Source organism: Opisthocomus hoazin, chromosome 14 (genome assembly GCF_030867145.1).
Source record: "Opisthocomus hoazin isolate bOpiHoa1 chromosome 14, bOpiHoa1.hap1, whole genome shotgun sequence".
NCBI lineage: Eukaryota > Metazoa > Chordata > Aves > Opisthocomiformes > Opisthocomidae > Opisthocomus > Opisthocomus hoazin.
This window is the reverse complement of record NC_134427.1, coordinates 3,225,648-3,247,244: the sequence shown is the minus strand read 5'-3', so window position 1 is coordinate 3,247,244 and position 21,597 is coordinate 3,225,648. Positions and strand designations below refer to the sequence as shown.

Sequence of the window (21,597 nt, the reverse complement as noted above, 5' to 3'; positions counted from 1 at the left end):
GCGTGACGGCTCTTCCTTCGAGGGAGGCGGCTCAGAAAACCCAAGCCTCTGCTTTCCACCTGGTTCCGACTTCCCCTTCAATCTCCAGAGCCTTCCCTTCAGCTGAAAGCAGATTTTTATCTCTGCTTCATCAAGTTGCTTATGGGCTGCAGCTGCCTGCCAGTTTGCCAGGTTCTTAACCCTCTCTTCCTCAACCCCTTCAAACAGTTTCCTAACCTTGTAAGACAAATAATTTAAATAATTCAAGTGTAGACATCAGAATACAATATTTCTTGTAGTGGTCTTCCCAAGTGAGTATTTTTCTCTCCTATTTTCTATCGAAATACAGTTTTATTCCTCCCAGCCACAGCTGGCACAGCAAGAACTCACACTGAACAGGCAACACCCTGTAAGATATAGAATGCAGTATCATTCCTGGGTTTAGATGTATATAAAACTTTGGTCACATTAAAATTCAAGCGCTTTGTTTGAGGCTCTTTTCATTAGCTGGTACAGATCACCGTGCATATATTCCTTACTGTTATTATTTATGACTCCAGTGATCCTCACCACATCTACAGAATTTTCCGGAAGTTATTTTGTATTTCCATTACAATAGGATGACTTAGGGCTTGCTTTCTGCTGACCCTTGGAAGAAATTTCCAAGACACTCTTTATTAAACAGGGCAGCGCACGGCGCGCTGGCAACGTTCTTGAGCTGGCTAACCAACAGTGTTTTCCACATTTTTGACTACAGCACTTTTTTTTTTTCCCCCTCTGAAGATTATTACTGTAGCTTCCGGAGTTTCCTACTGAAGCATAGAACAGTTTCTTACGGTTTGAGTAAAATAGAGACTGGGCTGTTCTAACCACATTTTGTTGCTTTCCAAGAGTTGGTCTTTTCTTCATTGTTTTGCAAGAAGCCCTCAATAGTTTTTCAAAGCTGGTGAACCAAGAAATGACGCTTTAAGAGAACACAGGTTTTCTTTGCATATAGTTCCTTTGAAACCGGTGGCATAGAACTTATCTCAAATGCTTTCTGTCTACACTTACGTGTAAACTAGGTGTCTGTTTGGGTTTAGTGCCTGAAGGAAAAGTGAAACTTTTTACATTTGATGAATATGTCTCCAGATGTCACAGTACCTTAACATACTGAATTGTTGTCGGACCTCATCCTAAAATTCATAGCTTCCCAGCTGCCTGTTGCGCAGCTTTCGTGAGCACTTTTTAATTTCTGAGACAGAGCTTCCAGTGAATGGCCAATGTAACGCCGCGTCGAATAACGCAGCCGCTGTTGCTCCACTACATCAAAGGTGTTTTGCTCTAACAGGGCACTATAGAGAGCCTATTTTTTGTGTGACTGTACTGTGTGACCTGAACAATAGCAAGTACATGGAGGAAACAAACTGACAATATTAAGAATCTAAGGTTTATTATTAAGGGTAGTATTTATTACACAAGATTCTGTAATTGTTATTGCTACATTACCTTGCAGAACAAAGTGAATTTCTCAGGTAGGGCTCGCCTGACGCAGGCAAAGGAATCCAAACTAAAATCTGACTGATTGGGAAACGAAATGGAATTCACGTTCCTCTCCGTGGAGTGAGATCGTGGGTAAGCAGCTACCCTCATCCCTTGCGAGGCGTTGCCATCCGTCTGCGAGGGTCGGTCCGGCTCCCCAGGCCGCGGGCCCTCCACGATGGAGAAACGCGTGTCCGTGGAGAACGCGCTTCGCACAGGGCTCGCTGCTGGGCGGCGAAGGCTCCTCTGCCAAGTCCATCCCCTCCCGTGGACAGTGCTGCAGGCCTGAGCTGGGCCCCGGACAGGGCGGCGTGCGCTCCCCGCGCCCGCTGGAGACCGGTTAATAACAGGGGGCTTCACACGCAGCGTCACGCTCCGTTTTACCTCACTTCTGCCATGAGCCAGGTTTCGTTCCGGCGCTGGACCCGCTGCCAGGCGCAGCCCTCCCTGCTGCGAGGGGAGCCCGGCCACCCCCGGCCCGACCCCGGGGAAGGGCAGGCGGCTGCGGCCGGGCTGTGCCCGTCCCGGCGGGTGCTGGCCGGCTGCCGGCGCGGGGGAGGCGGCCGCGGGGCTCCGCCGCCCCGAGCCCTGCCCTGCCCTGCCCTGCCCTGCCCTGCCCTGCCCTAGGCGCGGCCCCCCCGCCGCTACTAATCGCCGCCCAGCCCCGGCTCCCCGCCGCACTCGCCGCCCCGCTCCGCCCGGAGCCGGCATGCTGGGGGCCCAGCAGCAGCTGCAGCCCCTCACGCTGCCGCCGCCCCTCCAGCAGCAGCAGCAGCAGCAGCACCACTACTACCGGCGCCAGCAGCACTACAGCACGCTGCCCGCCGCCCGCCGGCCCCTACCCTGCCCGGACCCGCTGCCGCGGCCCTTGCCCTGCCGCGACCCGCCGCCCTGCCCGCAGCCGCCGCCCCGGCCCCCGCCGTGCCGGGACCCGCCGCCCTGCCCGGAGCCGCCGCGGCCGCTGCCCTGCTTCGAGCCCGCGCCCCAGCAGCAGGAGAGCGGCGTGGCGTGCGACCGGGTGCGGACCTACGGCCCCGGCTGCCGGCGGGTGAGCGCGTCCTGCTCCTCCCGGGCGGCCTCGCCGCTGGAGTGCTCGCCCGGCTACCAGCAGGTCAGCTCCGGCTGCGACCCGCCGCCACAGGTACGCCGGGCACCGCCGGCTCCCCTGCCCCGCTCCCGCCGCGGCTGAGGCGCCGTCGAAGGAGGGAGGGTCGGGGCGGGTTTCCCGCCGCGGGGAGCCCCTCGCAGCCCGCCCCGCCGCGGCTCCCCTGTGAGCGAGCGGGTTTACCTCAGGCTGGAGGGGCGTCCCGCCCGCGCCCCGGCGGCCGTGAGGAGCGGCCCTCGTGGAGACCCCGGAGCGCGGGGGGCTGTGGCGGGAGGCCCGGAGTGGAGCGGGGCAGGCCGGCTCCCACCCCCCGGGGCTCTGCCGTCGGCAGCGGGCGGGCCCCGGCCCCGCAGCCCCGTTAACCTCCCCGCGGGGACGGGCTGCCGGGCGGCCGCAGCCGGGTGCCGAGGGCGCCGGGACTCGGGAGCCCGCTTAACCTGGAGGCCGAGCCTGAGGAGCCCCTAAAATGAATTTCCCTTTGAATTTCTCCCTTTCACTTTGAGCGGGTCACTCAGTCCCATGTTTGTTTCCCCCCTCGCAGCTCCAGTTGGAAATTTTTTTAACTCTTGAACCCGCGAACCCCCAGTAGCGCTCATTCCCGCGCCGTCCGCGGGGCTGTGGGGATGGCGGCGGGGCCCGCGGCCCTCGGCCCCCACGCGCGGGACGTGCCCCGAGCCGCCGCGCCGCGCGGTGCCGCCGGTGTGGGCGCGGGGTCCCGGGGTGTGCAGGGCTGTTGGCGTCGGCTGGTGAGCGGCGGCGGAGGGGATGGAGCCCGTCAGCGCTGCTTTAAAAGTCTTCGCGGCGTGGTTTAGCAGGTTCGCTGCCGCGGGTGTGCAAGGAATGGCTTGGAGGTGTTGCTGGAGTTTAATATAATTTTAACGTGTGCCATTTCCCCTCTGCTCTGCCCGAGTGAGGCCCCATCTGCAGTACTGTGTCCAGTGCTGGGCTGGAGTAGAGACTCTCTACTGGAGAGAATCCAGCGGAGGGCTGCGAGGACGATGAGAGGACTGGAGCATCTGTCCTACGAGGAGAGGCTGAGGGAGCTGGGCTTGTTCAGCCTGGAGAAGAGAAGGCTGTGAGGGGACCTCATAAATGCCTCTAAATATCTGCAGGGTGGAGGTCAGAAGGATGGGGCCAGACTCTTTTCAGTGGTGCCCAGTGACAGGACAAGGGGCAATGGGCACAAACTGAAGCCTGGGAAGTTGCAGCTGAACATGAGGAAGAACTTCTTCCCTCTGAGGGTGACAGAGTCCTGGCCCAAGCTGCCCAGGGAAATTGTGGAGTCTCCTTCTCTGGAGATATTCCAGCCCCGCCTGCGGTGCTGTGCAGCCTGCTCTGGGTGACCCTGCTTGGGCAGGGGGTTGGGCTGGGTGACCCACAGAGGTCCCTTCCAACCCCCACCATGCTGTGATTCTGTGATTGGCGTCTCAGCGAAATCTTAAAAGCAAAACTAGAAACCAGTGACTGAAGAACAGCTTTGACTATAACAGATCAGAATTTATGCTTAAAGCATTTCTTTCCCTCCTATGTCAGACTGCCATTAACATCAGTAGAAGCGGGACCGGCGTGTTGCACTCAGTGTGGCAACGTGTCTTTGTTTCAAGTTGAACTCTTTATTTCATTTTCTTTCCTGTGGTATAAAAATATTTAACTATGAAAAAGAGTAGGGATGAAGATCGATACAGAATCTGATCTCCTTTCAAAGCCGTATTTGCATAGTTGGAGGGCTGCCTTGCTCTGCAGGAGGGCTTCCGTGGGCTGTGGGCCGGCAGCCGCTTCCCCGTAGCTTGACGTAATCTGGGGACCACTGGGACGTTCCCTCCTCTGCGAGGTGTGGGCAGGAGTGCCAGCATGGGGCTCTCGCCTCCCAGATAAGCAATCTGCTCAACTAGGCTAGGTGATAGTCTGAATTGCGTTCAATTAATTAAATACTCATTAGAATAAATACTGCAGTCCCAGGCTTCCTCTGCTCAGATAAGTATGTCAACAATTTGATTATAGGCTCAAATGTGGTCTCTGCTTTACGAAGTGCGTTTAATTTTCAGCATCTGTTTTAGTCACTGAATCCATCAAGGCGTGCTGATGAAAAATAATTTCTTGCTGAAGTGTTTTGCTGGATTAGACTTTAAAGACAAAAGAGGGTGTAGTTCAGATCGGGCTGTGTGTGGGTTGCAGTGTCAGTGGTGGAGAGGGAGGGCGCTTAATAAAGGTTACGAGGAAGTTATTAAAGAAGAAAACAGTAACAGGGAAGTCAGCTGGGAGTGGGCAGCAGTTGCACACTCGGTGCTGGATGGGAGTTGTCCGAAAGAAGCGCTGGGAAGAGTGTAGGCAGTTCCCAAGGGGTTGATTCAGCTGCCCTTTGAGCAGATCACGTGTCGCTGCGTAAACTGAACAGTGTAACGATCGCACATCGCACAGATGCTTTAATTTAACATGAGATTTTTCAGTTAACAGCAGCCTAGAGCTGTAGTTTAAGCTTCTTGCTGTTGATAAGGCAAAGGGCTGTCTCTGAGCAATATGTAATTCGCTTCTGCAGAGGTTCTGCAGGTTAACGGTGACAAAAGTCCACATCGCTGTTGATCTGCTGTCTTACTATTTAGTCACAAGGCTGGTGTGTTCTGTTGTGTTTCTGTATGTTTTTAATAAACTAGAGAGAGGGAAAACTTGAAACTGGTGTGTGCACGTAGTACACATAATTGTGTTTATTGTGGTTCAGGATTCAGTTTTCTTTGCTTTTTCAATCTAACTTTGTTTCATTTTTGATGTTGAAGCCAAATGCTACTCCCAGCCACGGCAAGCTTCATCTGGAGCAATTCGAGGCAAATTTTGCTCTCGTTTGCTTGATCTGCACAGAGAATGTTGTTTAGAATAAATTCTCTTCCAAGTGTGGCTTACGCGTATGAACCCTTTCACCGTGATTGTGAAAAAAGAATTTATGAAATGGCACACACAAGATGTCCGCTGTCAGTGCAGAGGGCAAAACCCTGAACGCCTTTGTGGGAGCTGGCTGTCCGTGTGAGAAATTTTGTGAGATCTTTCCATGGCTGGGCTGGGTTCTGTGAAGTGCTGAGGGCTCTCGCCTGCCGTGGTGAGAACGGTGTAATATTAACCAGCTTGTGAGGTCTGGCTGTATGGTTTGAAAGAGCCCTCAGACGTAGCCTGCCGTTTCCGCGTTTCAGCTGCCAAATGTAACTCGTAAATTCAGATGACTGGATTGCTTGTAATTAACAAGACAATACGTTATGGAGAAAAGGTTAGGACATAGATGAAATTCTCCCCTTAATCGCTGTTTTGTCTGAAGCTAAGGGAAACTTGTTGAAATAAAAGTTAGTGTGCTGGTTGTCTTTGCATAAGATTTGCATACAATAACTGGATACATCTGTCAAATGTTTATTTTAAAATTTAAAAATCTTGTTTGAAGATCTGAAAGACTAGCGAAAATCATTGTGACAGTGTTAGCATGTACCTTTTGACTTTATCCTTATAAACGTAGACGCAGAAAGGTCAGGTCATTACAAATCCCAAACCCGGTCGTGCCACTGAAATCCCCGGGAACACTGGGCTTTCCCCGTTGAAATCCCCCTGCCTTCTGCCAGGTACGGAACGGTGCATCTCCGAAGCATCGTAGGAGACCACAGAGAGCAGCCCGAGCTGTGATGGAGAAGCCTGTGGTGGGCTTCCATCGCGCCGTCCCTCCTTGGGCAGAGGGGAGCTCCGGAGCCCCCCGAGCCCCCGGAGCCGGCCTCTCCTGTGCAGAGCAGGGAGCTGCGCAGGCGGCCAGCGGGATTCCCTCCCAGCCTGCCTGGCCGGTGTGCGATGGAGGGCAGGCAAATCCGGGCTTGTGATGGAGTGAGGGAAATGCATCGGCATCAAAGTTCTTTCGAAATGAAGGCATTTGGGTATCTTGAAAATAAGCATAATTTTATCCAAGCAAAACATTCTTAGCTTCTGTAGAACTCTCCACATACAATCAGACCGTTCTTTTAAATATTACGAAAGTATGTTTCGGCTTAAAAGGTGCTGCTCTTCTCTGTTCTGAATGTATTCCTCTGAGAGCACATAGGTAACTAGATAAAATGATTTTACACATTATGCTCTCTAGGCTAGACAGCGCGAGTTACGTATTCCACTGCCCCGTGGCAGCGTGATTTAGTTCAGGCAGGTTTGTCTGGCTTTTCAGTAAATTGAAAATGTGTCTTTTATTTTCATACACAATGCTCACCTTGTTTCCATGTGCTCTGTAGTGGCAGTCAACGCTGCATAAGAACAATTTCTGCTCTCTCACGGTACTCGTACTGTTGTAGCACCGGAGTGCTCCGGGTTGGCTGGAGCCGGGGGTGCGAGGCTCGGTGTGACGCCCGGAGCTGCCTCGCCGGGGCTGGGGAGGAGCTGGCGGTCGGGGGCAAGACTGCTGCAAAGGAGCTGCCGACGGGCATTCGTTATTTTAAGTATTCATAGGTGTCAGAGTGATGTAGGAATTGGGCTGTATGTTCCAGACCTCCGTACTGTAGCTGTTAGGTCCTGACAGAGCGTTCTGCCGGTGTCGGTGGGTTCCCGTCCTTGACTGACCCACCTCAAGTACACGGCAGGTGGGAGGAAGCAGCTTTCGAAGTTTTTTGCAGCAGTTATAATTTTGAAATTTCTTAATTACTGTGATTGCTGCTAAAACAGTTTCTTTTCCACTTTGATTTCTCTTTCCTGGTGCTGTTATGATTCACTCTTGGGAGATGTGGAAAACCGCTTCAGGCTACCTACCCTTATGCAACGGTTCACAGCTGGCAACCTGACCTACTTCAGGGCTGCTCGTACCCAGCTCGGAGCGTCTCCGAGACTGAGCTGCAGCAACGTAGACTTCCCGAGCACTGCCCACGGCTTAAGGGAAGAAATGATTTGTTATGAAAATTTGTACTGTGAAGAAGAACAAATAGTATGCTGTGAACTAACAAATTGCCCAGTCCTTCGATTAGACTTAGTGGAAATTCTGCTTACTTGGATAAAGAACTGGATGTGGAGACTATGAGCAGCGTGTAGGATTTGTTGTAACTGGTGTTGGCCCACAAAATGGAAGGCAGTCTCCACAACTGCTGCGAGGCAGTGAACGAATCTGTCTGAAAACGAACAAAAGCGCTGCCACTTGCAGATTGCTGTAATTTAAAAAGGCGTATTTCGTTTTTCATTCAAGAATGAGCAAAGGTTCCATGGGGCATCTTTTCTCACAGGTGTCCATTATGGAGTGTTGTGTCCACGTTTTGAAACAATCGCCACTGCTTGGGGCACTGGGCAGTGACCTGATGTGGTTTACTGGCCCTTCCTCCGCCCCTTCCGTTTTGGCATTTAAGCAAAATACAAATTTTCTTCCTTGGGCAAAGCAAAAAGAGTTTTTGATGTCCATCTGTTTATGCCAGCTGACCTTAATATGTACCACGAAAGACTGTAAGTGGAAGGCAGTGTCTGTGGAACGGGGACGCGCGATCCTTGAAGAGCCAGCCCACTGTGTCGGCTTTGATCGGTATCCCCTGCTGTTGGCACTTACAGAAAACAAGCACTAATCCCCCCAGACCTGCAAAGAGGTGACTGAGAAAAGCCAGGCTCTTAAAACTGAGCGTGACAGGCTGCACGCCGCCCCACTGCACGGGGGTGGTTCCCTTTGGGCTGGGAAGGCCCCGGCTCTGCCACGCTTCCAGGTGATTTTGGCCAGTGGGTCTCAATACCTTTATAGGCGATGACCGTGTTTGGGTTATTTTGGGGATCCAGTAAGCCTGAGCTCTGAGCATGAAAGGTTTTAAAATGCAGCAATCACTGAGTCTTTACTTACTGTCTTCCCTGCAGGGCACTGTTCGAAGGATCATTATCGAGAATCCTGATCAGGTATGAGAACTGCTTAGTGCTGGCTTGGTTCTTGTGTAACCCTTCCTTAACGCCCCTGATTCGGTGAAGTGCTCAGCTGCCTCCTTCAGGGGATGCCAAATGTTTTGAAATCCCATGGCCCGTACCTCTGACTGAGAGAGAAACGACTGGGAATTGAAAATACTGCGGAGTGGCCAGTGGGGCTTCCCACCGCTCGGCAGCGAGGTCTCTGTCGGTACGCTCCAGTCGTGTCACTGGCGGAGATGGAATTGTTTTTGTGGTGTTTATTTCAAATGTGCTCTAGAGGGAAGCACACTCACTTCGCTTCCAAATGGCCAGACACCGAAATTCATGTACCTTAAAGAACTGCCTCAAAGCATAGATCTCTTCACATTGCAAGAATCCCTTCTCGTTTTTTTAGTCAAAATTACACTAATTCTGAATTATCTCTTTGACAACATTTGTGAATGTTTTTTATTGAAATGTTTTACAGGAGCCACTGTCCCCGTTTCTTAGAGGGGGGAGTTTCTGTCCTGGAAATAATGTCATCTATGAAAAGACAATAAGAAAATACGAGATACTCAATCCCCACCAAGTAAGTTGGTCGTTCTTGTTATCTATTGCAAGAGAAAGCTGAAATGGTAGAGGAAAAGTAATGTTCTGGGTTGGGTTTTTTTGTTGGGAACTGCTGCCAACCTGAGAATGGCCGTGATGAATTACAGGACACATTCTCCAAGTAACTGAAACAACTTCTCTCTGTAAGGAGAGCAGAAGTTGGAAGGTTTGCTGTCTTTACAAAGAATTTATTATTTCAGACTAATAATGACAACTGCTGTTGTATCTCTAGAGCTGTCAGTCTTTGGCTGAATACTGACTGAGAATTAGCTTCTTGCAGTAGCTCCACAACAGAAAAACCAACACAAATTTTTACACAAAATTAATTGAAAAGACAAATTTTAGCTTTTTCTTTTCTTTTTTACTCGTTCTTGAAAAAATACAGTTGGTAAAGCTGTCTGAAGTTTCATCTCAGAACTGTTGTTTTGTCAGTAGCAAAAATAATTACTTATTTAAATTGGTCTGAAATAGTTATTTTCAACAGGAAGAATTTTGAAATAAAGGCTATTTCAGAGTGATTAATCTTACTTGTTTGGGGTTTTTTTTGGTTTTTTTGTTAAGTTTTCATTCCATTCTGGGTTTTAGATAGATAAATCAGGTGTGACACCCATACCTTAAAGTGGAAAGCGAAAAAATTTGAGGTAATGATACAGGATAGCTTCTTTCTTTCCACAGAATAGTAAAGTGTGGAGTGTAGTCCTGGAAACTGTGTTTCTGCTCCTGGTTTGTTACCCAGGGTGTATCTAGATTTACATCAAATCAGTAATGTAGCTGTGAAGAAAATCTCCCAGTCTCCTACGTGTATCGCTCTCTAGTTTACACCAAAACAGGTGCAAAGCAGGCTGCGTTCAGGTGAAGTTAAAACATGTTGAAGGGATGCACGCAGTCTGCTCCGGCTGCCGGCGGGCGTGCAGCCCCCTGAAAGCCCGCGGGAAGTCCTCCTCGGACGCGCAGTGAAGGGACGGGGTCCTCGCTCCGCTCCTGGTGCGCAGCGGTGAGCGCGGATCTGATGTCGTCTCTCTCCTCTGATTCTGGTGCAGAGTCAGGCGTTGGGGCAGCCTGTGAAATGTAACCGCGTCGGGAGTTTTCAGTCACAATCCCCTGGAGCCCTGGACGTGCATTTATATACTTCTACGTAGAATACAAAATACATATTTTTTCGAAGTAAACTTGTAACAGCCATGATCTAGAGGAACAATTAAGTTTGCCAAAATCGGTGCCTTTCAGTGTTTTGACTGGAACATGACCTACTTTTGGTGGGCGGTTTTGTAAACAGCACTTTTCTTGACTGTAAGAACAAGACACGTGTCCCGTATATACGGTACGCTCTGACTCTGGAACTGCTGAAAGCGTTTACAGAGGAAAATGTCTTCAGTCATTTCCTCTACTAAATTTTTTTTTCTAACTGGAATTAACAAAAACTCAGTTCGACCGAGGCTCTTATTTATCCCTCAAATACTTAATGAAACAGGACATGCATGTGTTCTAAATGAAATAATGGATGTCCCCCTTGCTGGAGTACATTAAGAGCAATACTGTAATGAAACATACAGCTGGGGAAAGGTGGATCTTCTGTGCTTTTCATTTGCAGCTACTAAAATCTGAGGAGTTGGTGAATTGGAACCTTGAAGCATGAAAGTGTGAAGCAGACTCATGTTCAGTTAGGAAAGAAAGCAATTTTATTGAAACTGTGATCAGTTTTTCCATGCAAAACATTTCATTCATTTATATATTCATCCTAAGCTTCCATCTCATTCAGCTGTGTTCAGCAGCTTAAGAATGTCTGTTCTTGTTTCTAGGAGAAGCAGTACCAGTTCTCGCACCAATGTCCAATTCCCCAGCAGGGCGATCAGTGCCATGTTGTCCAGCCCTGCCAGCACCTGGAGCCGTCCCAAGTCACTCACCAGTGCCAGCAGACACAGACCAGCAGCCCCTGTGAGATAATTCCAATCTCTGTGAGCGATGACTGCGGAGGCAATACAGTGAGGAGGGTGACAGTTCAAACCTGTGAACCGGTAAGAGCAGTTTGCTGAATGTTTTACTGTTCACAGTGCGTTTTTGTTCTGTACGTGGAGTGCAAAACTCTGTAGACACACAAACCTGCTAATCCCCAACCTCGGAAGTTTTTGTTCCAAACCGTAGCAGGGTCATTGAGCACCAGGCACCCACTGGAAGGAAACAGCAGAGTTTGTGTGCCCGTTGCAGGTAACTTCTTGGTGTGCTGTGACTGCAGACATAGTCTAGAACTGTCCAAGGCTTTGTCGCATGCGGTTAAGGAGAGCAAAGAAAAGTTGTTTCAGCTGCTGTGTCCTATTTCTTGCTGGCGTAGACTGGCACTTCATTGTACTGACTGATCGTCATTCTCTTGTCCTTTAAATGTGTTAAGTCTTGCTGGTTTGGCTTTATTTTTTCCTTTATCTGGGAGTGTTACCCGTGGGTTGAGTCAGGTTTCAGCTGTCAGTCTGTGTTGTACAAAGACTGAGTAGTGGAAGGCCTGTGCCTCTGGTTTTGGAGAAAAGGACATTGCGTTATAAAGTGGACACGCGTCGGTCCAGAATTGCTTTCTGTCTGTACTGGTCAGTAAGGCTTTCAGCTCTGTGTCAGTTTGATGGAGGAGTGTTGGACAGATCTACTGGGAGCACAGAACTAGCTTCCTTCACCCGTCATGTTGCAGCAGGCTGCCAGTTCTGGGGTTTCAGCGGGCGGTGTGCAGTGCAGGGACGCCGTCGCTTCAGCTGGGGGGAGGCACTGCAGCTGCTCGGTCGACGGGCACAAGGCAAACGCGCGGGGTGACCTCGGTGTCAGAGCTGCCGGGAACCTTCCATAGCCAGGTCCTCCCATAAACCAGCTTCGGTAAACCCAGTTTGGGCTGCTCTTTGCGTTCTTCTGTTGTTCACGTACGTGAACATTTGAACTTCAGTGGAGGTGTTTTAAGGTCTTGCCGGGCTTGAAAAAAGGAGGTGGCTTGTGTCAGCGCCCTTCTGTAAACGCTTCTGAAGTTGACCCTGGGAAGGAAGCTGGGAGCTCCTCCTCTCGGGCACTGGCCGCGCTCCGGTGCGTGAAGGCCTGCAGAAGCACAGCCAGCGTGCCACACACCGTCTCTGCAGTGGGGAGTCCTGCACCCAGCTGGTTGGAGCTGGTGCTGCCCTCGGGCGTCTCGCCCACCACAGCTACAGAAACGTGCATTAGTGAGAGGTTTCCTAATTCTCAGCACTTTCTGTATTAGAGGACTGGTGACGACACTGCTGTAGCAGGTAAATCCTTTGCGTATTTCTTGCTATAAAGGAAGTAATTTATTCCTGTATAGTTTACTGAAAACTAGAGTACATGGAAGGCTCAGTACCAGGGAAAAGAACAGTGCAAACAAACTGCTAGTTAGTAAGCGCAAACAAACCCAGGTCCATCATACTTGTAGCATTTTCACCTTCAGCTTTCACCCCGAAGAAGGGACCTTGATTATAATTTTCTTGCATCTCTTCTGCTAGGTGAGTTGCCCTCAGGAAGGCAACGACCAGCTGGACTGCCGCTACTTTGGCGAGCTCCTCGCTGAGCTGAACCGCAAGACCAACGACTTGTACAGTTGTTTGTTACAGCACGTGGAAAAGATAGGAGGAAGGTATTGGCACCGTATCTCTTCTGTCGTTTCGGTATTCCAGAAATCCTAGCCCTGTGCAGTTAAGAGGACAGTATTGTTCACAAGTTGGTGATTTTTTCTTTCCCCTGGAAACTAGAATTGACTGCGTATTTTACAAATTGATCCAATTTGCTGAGTAACTGAGGACGAAAATGCTGTAAGCCAAGTAAATTCAGTGAATCCGATGCTTTTTTCAAATTGTTTCGACTGACATGCAGTAAGAATTACGTACCCCCCACCTGTTTGCACGTAGAGCAGATGAGTATACTTACAGCGTGCTCTGACATATATTTAATGACACAATTCTATTACTATGTGCTGAAGAAACAACCCAAATGTGCAAATTGCCATTTCCTTTGTTCTGTCGTGGTGTTACGTCATGGATTAAAAGGTGGACGCCCGAAGGCATAAAGCTCAATGCCACGCACGCGTTCTGCAGAGCCCTGCAGGTTGTCTTTGAAAGAAGCGCAGCGCCGCGGCAGCCAGCAATCCCAGTCTTCAGTGTTCCTACCCCTCCCTCGCCAGCCCCCTGCTTCGTTCTGCCCCCTCGCTCCCAGTCTCATTTGGTGCTTCCCGAGTTCACTGAAACGACAAGGGTGGCTCCGTAGCAGTGGGAAAGTGGAATTTGAGCATCACAAAAAGCCTAAGTAAACGCTTCGGGCATGTCGATACGTTGCAGCGTAGTTGTGGGTAAACCATCACCCAGCCCCTTACGAACGTGACTGGGTTAACCGAACCCGATGGGGTGGGTTAACCCTAACAGTCTCCTCAGGTACCTCTGCAGGCAGTCGTATTTAACAGCTCATGTTGCCTGGCACCTTGAAAGGAAGGTAACAGCTCTTACTCTGACAAAGAACCTTCCTTACTCTGTATTTTAAGGACAATCTTTTTGTAGTGGTGAATGTGGGCTTGAATTCTTAAAATTCTCAGGAAGCTTTCTGCTAACCAGTCCTTTGGGTTTTGTCTGTCTTACAGGAGCCATGACATTGAATTTACGTGTCAGGTAAGCATCCGGCGTGCTCTTAGCAAGCTGCTCCCTGACGTGCAGAGCAGTGGTGTGGGTCCGCACCAAACTGAGCCAAGCCAGTTTAAACGAAGGATGCTGGTCTTTGTTAGCCGATGATTCCTGCTTGCTGCTGACATTCAGAGCCTGAAACCTACTGCTAGGCATGTATTTGCAAATGCGACAATACTGAAAGGAAACTTTAATAATTTGCATTATTCCAGTATGAGAGGCAAATTTTGAAAGTCTTTCCTGTTGTGCCGATAGTGGCTTCACTGTAAAACAAACTTACACAGCTACGTGGTGTATCATGATGCATTTTCTATGAAGGATGTTCCCCCCTCTTGCCAGTAAAGCTGCTGTTCGGCAACACGTGCTGCCAGGCACTGCGGGAAGGGGCGAACACGGCCTCTCCCAGAAGTGAGAGGAACCGGGGCTGGCAGAGCAGACTTCCTGCGTCTGCAGAAAGCTCACTTTGGTGGTTTGGGCCATGACAGAAACATCAGCGCCTCTGTTATTTTTAAAGGCGTTGTGTATATGGCAGGAATATTTGTCTAGGATTAAATTACGTGAAGCGCTGCCACATAAGAAGGCTGCGGGGAGACCTGATTGCAGCCTTTCAGTACTTAAAGGGAGCCCATAGGAAAGATGGGGACAATCTTTTTAGTAGAGACAGCAGTGACAGGACGAGGGGTAATGGTTTTAAACTAAAACAGTGTAGGTTTAGGCTGGATATAAGGAAGAAATTCTTTACAATGAGGGTGGTGAAACACTGGAACGGGTTGCCCAGAGAAGTAGTGGAGGCCCCATCCCTGGAAACATTCAAGACCAGGTTGGACAGGGCTCTGAGCAACCTCATCTAGTTAGCGGTGTCCCTGCTGGCTGCGGGGGGGTTGGACTAGATGACCTCTAGGGGTCCCTTCCGACCCAAAACTTTCTATGATTCTATGATAATCACTGGCAGCATCTCCTGTGCCACACTGCTCACCTGCAGTTTACTGACAGTCTGCTCTTTGTGTAGAAACGAGATCAGCTCCTGCTGTGAAGTGCTGGGAGCTCTGTTTTAGCACCAGCTGTTCCTGTGAGAGAGGATTGTTTTGAATACTGCTTTTAAAATCAATGTTCAACTCAGTGATTTGAGTATACGCTTCATGTATCGCTTCATCTCAGTTTTCATATGCCACACAGATATAAGACTTTGGATATTTTCTGGATACACTTTGATCTATTTTCATTCTTGCCTTGTACTAGACATGCTTTTCATAGCAGACCTGTGTAATTAGTGAAGAAACCACATTATGATCTACCAGGCAAAATCCTTAATGAAGATGTCTCCCCTTTCCTCCCTTCTTTGCGTAGACTGAAGATATTGAAGATTTAATTCCCAAAGGACTGTCTGAGGCAACAAAGCAGCAGATTCGTTATCTCCTCCAGGTATGCGAGTGGGGTGGAGGGGCTGTGTGGAAGCCTACAGTAACCCGAAGCAGTGGAGGCTGCCTTACACATACCAGGGATTTTGTGCACAGCATACTTCACTCTCTAGTCTACTTACTGCATTTTTTCTAGCACAGAGTATGGAATCACACAGGTCATGGCAGTTGGTTCCACAGACTACTTGTGTGTCTTAAACTGAGCTTTACTGCTGCTTTCTTGCAGTTTCACTGGAAACCATCTTGGCTTTTGACTAGTTATAGGCAAACACAGGTCTTTCATCTTTTTGTTTCTTTGTGTTGTATGCTAACGCTTTACTTCAAAAGCTACAGGCAAATAGTAGGTGCTTTACTGAACGCTGGGATCAACTGCCAGCTGCACATACTGCTTCTAACTTAGCTCTCACCTTTCCCAGCTCTCCTGGTTAAAAACCTCTAACACACACCAAGTTGTGAGGCATGCTTATGACAGCTGGTAGCAACACATAACCATTTCTGGTTTGGTTCCTTTTATAGAGGCTTTCGTGTTCCTTCTGATGTTGTTCTGTAGCTGCCCAACCATCCCAACTCGCCTTCTCAGTCACCAGCCCCGTGGTTTGGCTGTAAGGCGATGTGACGCGCGTGCCCAGTTCCGGTGATGGCTGTTCATTCAGTTGCTTCCTAGCACGGCAGTGCCCTGCCATGTGTTTGTTAGAAAAAACACCTGAGCTCTTGGTGAGGTGCTCTGACGACAGGCGACTGGAGCGGGCCCCTGCATGAGCCCCCCCATCGACGCCAGCGCTGTCGGCCATGCAGGTGCTGTGTCAGCCCAGGCCCCAGGCAGCCTGCGCCGCGCAGCAGGCGGGACGAGGGCTGCCCTCCCCGAGGCCGGCGATCGCAGCCGCCGGGAGCGGAGCTTCGTCTCCCTTCCCGGCAGAACAGACCTTCGAGTGAAGCCGTGAGGGAGCCGCCGGCTCTGGCTCCACCGCTGACCCTGCCTGGAGCGGGACGGCTGGGCAAGATGACCTCCCAAGTCCCCTCCAACCTCACTTATTCTCTGATTCTTTTACAACAGAGATGGACACCGACACCAAAATATTTCATGGCCTCATGTTACACCACTGTCCCAGGCAGCCGGTCCAGCTCAGCTCTGTGTGAGAGAGCTGAAACACGCATTTCCCGTTTTCTGGAAGTCCCGCTGGTTTTACATTCTCACACCTGTGCTTAACAAAAAAAGCACCTAAAACACCTCCTGGGCAACCGCGTTTGTCAGTGTACGTACAAAGTGTGCTCTCAGGCTACAAACCCCTCGGGCCTACCAGCAGAGTTCCGCGTGGTGCCTTCTCGCATCCGAGGAGGACTCCGAGCGAGCTGCCACCCTGCGCAGGCAAGGACTGTGCTGGGTATGCCCAGAGGCTGCAGTCTGAGAGCATGAGGAATTCCACTGCAGAAGTACGTGACACCTATGGAATTAGCAACCTCTAGCACTAAGGAGTTGCTGAGTGGGCATTTACTTATATTTTTATAGTCCAAATTGAACAGTTTTGACTTAGTGCCTTCTTATAATCTACTCTTACAGTACATTTCACAATAAAGCCAATGAAACCGTAGGTCAAAACTGAAATTCCACTTTAATTAAAAAACAAACAGGTGAGTTGTTACAACAGAAATGTTCTTTCTGAAGCCTCAGTCACATAATCGCACCAGCGGGGATACAAAATACAACAAGGGCTCATCACCGTATCGGTGGAGATCTGGATAGCTTCCCTCAGTTCGAGTGGTCCACAAATGAAGGTAAGGGGAAGCTTCAGAGGAAAAGAAACGGAGAGGACTTCGCTTCTGTCCAGATAGTAAGAAATGCATCCTTTGCACAGAACACTCAGCCCTTCCAGATGAGTCAGAACTCCAGGAGGTCTTTGTGTTCTTTCAAAATCCGTATTTCTTCTTTCAGCTATTAGAAGCGTACCGTGAAGGGCAACAGTTCGTGTTTTAACATAAAATAATGCACAGCTGTTAACGTGCGTTAAAAGAAAGAACAGCGCTAAGCTGTCGTGCACTACGGCCTTTCTTCTTCATCCAGTTGACTCCTCTGATCCCTGGGACCCTCCTTTTAAAGGGAGGAGTCGGTTGTATGGCGCTTTTTTATTTAAATTTTTAAGAATTTTAATTAAATTCTCTTGCTCTTGGGCGGAAGGCGTGCTGTGCCAGATGACAAAGCTGATGACTCAGGCCTCTGCGGCCTCTCAGCTCAGGTAGTTATTTCTTTAAGTCAGCCTAAGTCACCAAGCTCTGAACACTCAAAAGATGATTGTGCAGTATGAACACCTCTGTTTGTCCCTTCACTGGTGTGCAAACGCAGCTCTTCACTCTCTCGTGCCTTCCACTTGGAAAATGTCGCCCCGTGTTACCAGGCAGTGATCTCAGCACCATGGCAGTTCTGGGACAAAGCCCATGCGAATCTGTTTCTCTGTAGAAACTGCGGGCCCTGCAGAGTGGTGTGCGGTAGTGCTGACAGTGACCGTTATTTTCAGCTGTGCAGCAGTTTTCTGTCCTACCCACTGTCGAGCAGATTGGAAGCAAAGCACGTTCACTAATCAGAAGGGTACCTTTTCATTTTTTTCCCCTCTAGATGAGAGTGACATCAGATAAATCTTTGAGACTTGTGCTTTCCACTTTCAAAAACCTCCGTGAGGAGCTCTGCCATTTGCAGGATGACCTGGGGGTAAGCTGCACTGTTCCTGTTCTTACCCGTCGGGGGAAGTCTGTTATGATGAAACCCAAACTGAGTCCAGGCTTCAGTTGCCCTGCTGGAAAGGGCTGGTTTGTAATCGACCTGTACAGTGCGTCGGGTTAGATTTCTTGCTAGCAGCGGTTTTCAGGTGTTCCATTTGTTGACGCCTAAAAACCTGAACGCTTTTAAATGAAGAAAAGACGCTGCTGAGTGAAATCAGACTTAAAGCTCTGAACTGGTCCATAGGGTGCTTGTCTACCTACACTGGTGTCTGTGTGTGGAAGGGGAGCAGCTGTGTTTTCACTTTCAGCACGGACGTGTGTACACGGAGTGCCCATTCCTGGAATCGGGAGACCTCGGTTCTGTTTGCTCCTGGGAAGGCTGCTGCCAGCCGTGGCTTTACCCGCTCCGGCGGCTCTCCAGGCAGCCCAGCAGATCATCGCGGGCAGGGAACCAGAAACACACCAGCCCGCGTACTGGGCCCCGCTGGAAACTTCACAGCATTCTGTGAAGTGAGAACTGTCACCTTTGACACTGGACAAGGAGCCTGTGCAGTGGTGGGGGCCGAGTTTGGGCACTTTTGTTGGTTTCTGTTTAATAACCACAAAGCATTCTTTCTGGCACAGACTGAAAGAGCCATGTCCATGTTCTGAGTGCTTACCACAACACAAAGCCAAAGATCCTACAGTGATGGGCAACTGTGTCCTATGCAGTTAAAAAAACCCATAGTTTCATGAAAATTGAGCATTTTCTCAGTTCTAAAACAGCACTTATTAAAAAATGGCAGCTACTGACTGCAAACACTTTGTCTTGCAGAAGTTAGAAACTGACAGTGTCCTGCTTAAGAAGGATTTGGCTTTTAAAGATTCTCAAGTAAAAGAATATGAAACCATGTTGGCTTCTCTGCGGGAGAACAATCGTCAGCAGCAGGTAAATCTGAACACCCTATTTTCAGTACAATTGCAGTCAGCCAGGAACCAGGCAGTACGCTGACTTCCGAGTATTCTGGGAAACTGCTGCCTGGGATCCGTGTGCGTGACTCCGGTACTTCCGTATGGAACGCCACGCATTCACCCGCGCCACTTCGGTGCCTTCCAGCAAGGGCTCAGGGAGAGCACGGCCAAGTGTCGCTCCCTGGAAGAGCAGCTCCTCTCCCTGCGGCTCGGCGAGGGCGAGAAGGATTGTCGGCTGAAGGAACTGGAGTACTGCAAGCGCTCCCTGGAGCAGGAGATCCAGAGCCTCAAGCTGCAGGTAACAAGCACCTGTGTTCTGTGTCCAACAGCGGGTATGCACAGATACACATGCAGTAATGTATGAAAATTAATGATAAAACGCTCTTTTTAAAATAAAAACCTTCATTTTCTGCAGACCTGCTCTAATCCAACGCTACAGACCACCACCGACGAGCTCTCGAGCCGTTACGTGGAGATGATCAATAACCTGAGAGAGGATAAAGATCGCGAGATCCGCAGCCTTAGGGTAAGCTGACTCGCGTGGCGTCTGCGTGTTCCTCACCTCGCAGGACTGCAGGTAAACAGCTGCTTTGCTAATTCTTGTGTCCAGGCAAGGTAAGAAACTAGCCAAGAGACACCCAACAGAAAATAAAGGAAAGTCCCAGTCAAAACCACATCTAGGAAATGACAGAATCACAGAATGTTGGGGGTTGGAAGGGACCTCTGTGGGTCATCTAGTCCAACCCCCCTGCCCAAGCAGGGTCACCTACAGCAGGCACTGAAAGCACTGCAGTAATACTTCACCACCCTGGAAGCCACTTCAGCTTGGTCAGTGCTGTATCGGCTTTATCGAGTTAGAAACCTATCAAATTGGACTGAATCCTACCAGTATCCATGAGCGCTTTCTGAATTTACCACGCAGCTCAACATTCTTACTCGAAAGTCGTTGGGTTTTGTGTATGCCTATGTGTGTATGTCCACTGCAGATTTTAAATGGCACTAATCCAAGTGTTACTGTTCATAATTCAATGAAAAAAACACGACCAGAGTCCTGGGTGTGTACTGCAAGGCCTCCTGCACAGAGCACCAGACGACACCTAACAGCTCCTCCACGTCTGTTTTGCAGTCTCAGTTATGCCAGTTCCAGGAAGATATATCGAAGAGAGAGGGAAATAACAGTGACTTGCAAATCAGGTTGCATGAACTGACATCGATGGTGGAGGAGAAAGACGCTTTTATTAAACAACAGCAAGAGGTAAAGTAAGACAATTTACTGATCTTCTAAGAATTGTTGTATTTCAGCCTGCAGTTCCTGTGTAGGTGGAAACTTCCTAGGAAGTCCCTTGTACTCTCCTGGTTCAGCAGTTGGGGCTGGGGCTTGTTTCCCTGAGTGCTGCTCCTCTGCCAGCCTTCTGGAAGGACAGACTTCTCAGAGTGCTCTTTGAGAGGAATTTCTGCAAATACTTTGTTGTGCCTTTAGCCAGCCAACACTTCAGACAACATTATTTCATTGGGATGTTTACTTCTGGTTTTCTCAGGAACTCTTCCGACTGAAGCATGAGAAACTCTCAGGCAGCCAGTCCCCTGGCGTGACAGCTGTCATCACTAAGAAGTAATGTCGTTATTCACCTTTCTTAGCCATAGATCCTTTTCGTTTTGCATTGCGTGCCCTCCGTTAACCAAGTTCTTGCCTCCTGCAAGTGTCTTCACAGTGCCTGTCCAACTCAAAGGGGGGAAAGTCGTGAGGTTTTCCTGCCCGGGGAGGGTTCAGTACCAAGCGCTGCAATAGCAGCTGGGGGGGCGGCCGGCACCTTCCAGCAACATTTACACCCCTGTGGTAGCTTTTTAGTTACTAGTGGAGATCTCTGGGGGTTAACGGCCGTGTGGCGGGATCAGAGGCGGTGAGCTGGGTACGGGTGCGCAGGCTTCAGTTCACAGGTTTGCAACTCTCCTCCACACAGGTACAGGAATCAGTATCCTATTCTGGGCCTCCTGTCTGACGACTACAAGGTTACCTCACCTGTCAACAAATCACAAACGATTGTCATTGAGAGGACTGGAGAGATATGGAAACACGTAAGTTCACCTAGAGATCGGCTGTTCAGGCTCTGAAATTCCTCATTCAGTTTAACATCAAAGAAAGTGTCAGCCGAAGCTGACACCTGAGATAAAGCCATAGTGTTCATTTAACGCAGCTGCAAAAAGCCCAGTGACTGGTGGAAGTCGAGGAACCGCGCTGCGTACTGGCAGCAGGCAGTGGTTGTTGGGTGCAGCATAAATAATACCACCTTTCCTGGTTTTCTCCGACACGTCATCACCCTCAACAAAACAAGCGGCCCTGCTCCAGCCCCAGCCTGTGCCCTCCGCAGGAGGCAGCCCTCAGGCACGTGGCCTGGACGGGGAGCTGGCTGGGCAGGAACCGTCCCTGCCGTGCTCTGGGTGAGGGCAGCACGCTACTCCCCAGTCACACCGCGTAGTGACGCCAGACTGCTCCCAACATGTGGTGAGCACCAGTCCCTGAAGCTCACATCGAGACAGGGCAGTGGCTCGGCCAAGACATGCCAAGAGCAGTGACTTTTTAAGGAGTAATTCAAAGTAAAAGTAGAAAATGGGCCTGCAGAAGCCATTTGTTTTGGAGGGCACAAGGTAACGCTGCCAAGGCTGAAGGCCAGGTCACTGCCGCGTGCTCTGAGCCGTGGAACGTGACGAAGCCGTCTGCAGACAGCACCCATGAACAAGGGTGAACAGAGAGCTCTGGGGGGGACACGACCCAGAAAAAGACAGTTGTGTGAGCAGCCTG

At 50.0% G+C, this 21,597-nt stretch overlaps 1 protein-coding gene across 1 annotated transcript; it reads left to right on the top strand.

The window, feature by feature from the left end:
* The first annotated feature begins 2,209 nt into the window (after nt 1-2,209).
* Nucleotides 2,210-20,909, top strand: POF1B (POF1B actin binding protein). The gene is made up of 14 exons (XM_075435264.1): nt 2,210-2,641; nt 8,435-8,473; nt 8,946-9,047; nt 10,867-11,082; nt 12,553-12,683; nt 13,677-13,704; nt 15,064-15,138; nt 17,743-17,835; nt 18,661-18,774; nt 18,943-19,095; nt 19,213-19,323; nt 19,924-20,052; nt 20,336-20,409; nt 20,759-20,909. The coding sequence occupies exons 1-14, from the start codon at nt 2,210-2,212 to the stop codon at nt 20,907-20,909; spliced, it is 1,848 nt and encodes a 615-aa protein (XP_075291379.1).
* Nucleotides 20,910-21,597: the final 688 nt, after the last annotated feature.

What these genes read in the sequence shown, in the direction of transcription:
- POF1B (XM_075435264.1), top strand. Translation starts at nt 2,210, where the DNA reads ATGCTGGGGGCCCAGCAGCAGCTGCAGCCCCTCACGCTGCCGCCGCCC. An exon ending in ATTTGCAGGATGACCTGGGG is followed by an intron (nt 17,836 to 18,660) that starts GTAAGCTGCACT and finishes TTTGTCTTGCAG; the next exon opens with AAGTTAGAAACTGACAGTGT. An exon ending in TCCAGAGCCTCAAGCTGCAG is followed by an intron (nt 19,096 to 19,212) that starts GTAACAAGCACC and finishes CATTTTCTGCAG; the next exon opens with ACCTGCTCTAATCCAACGCT.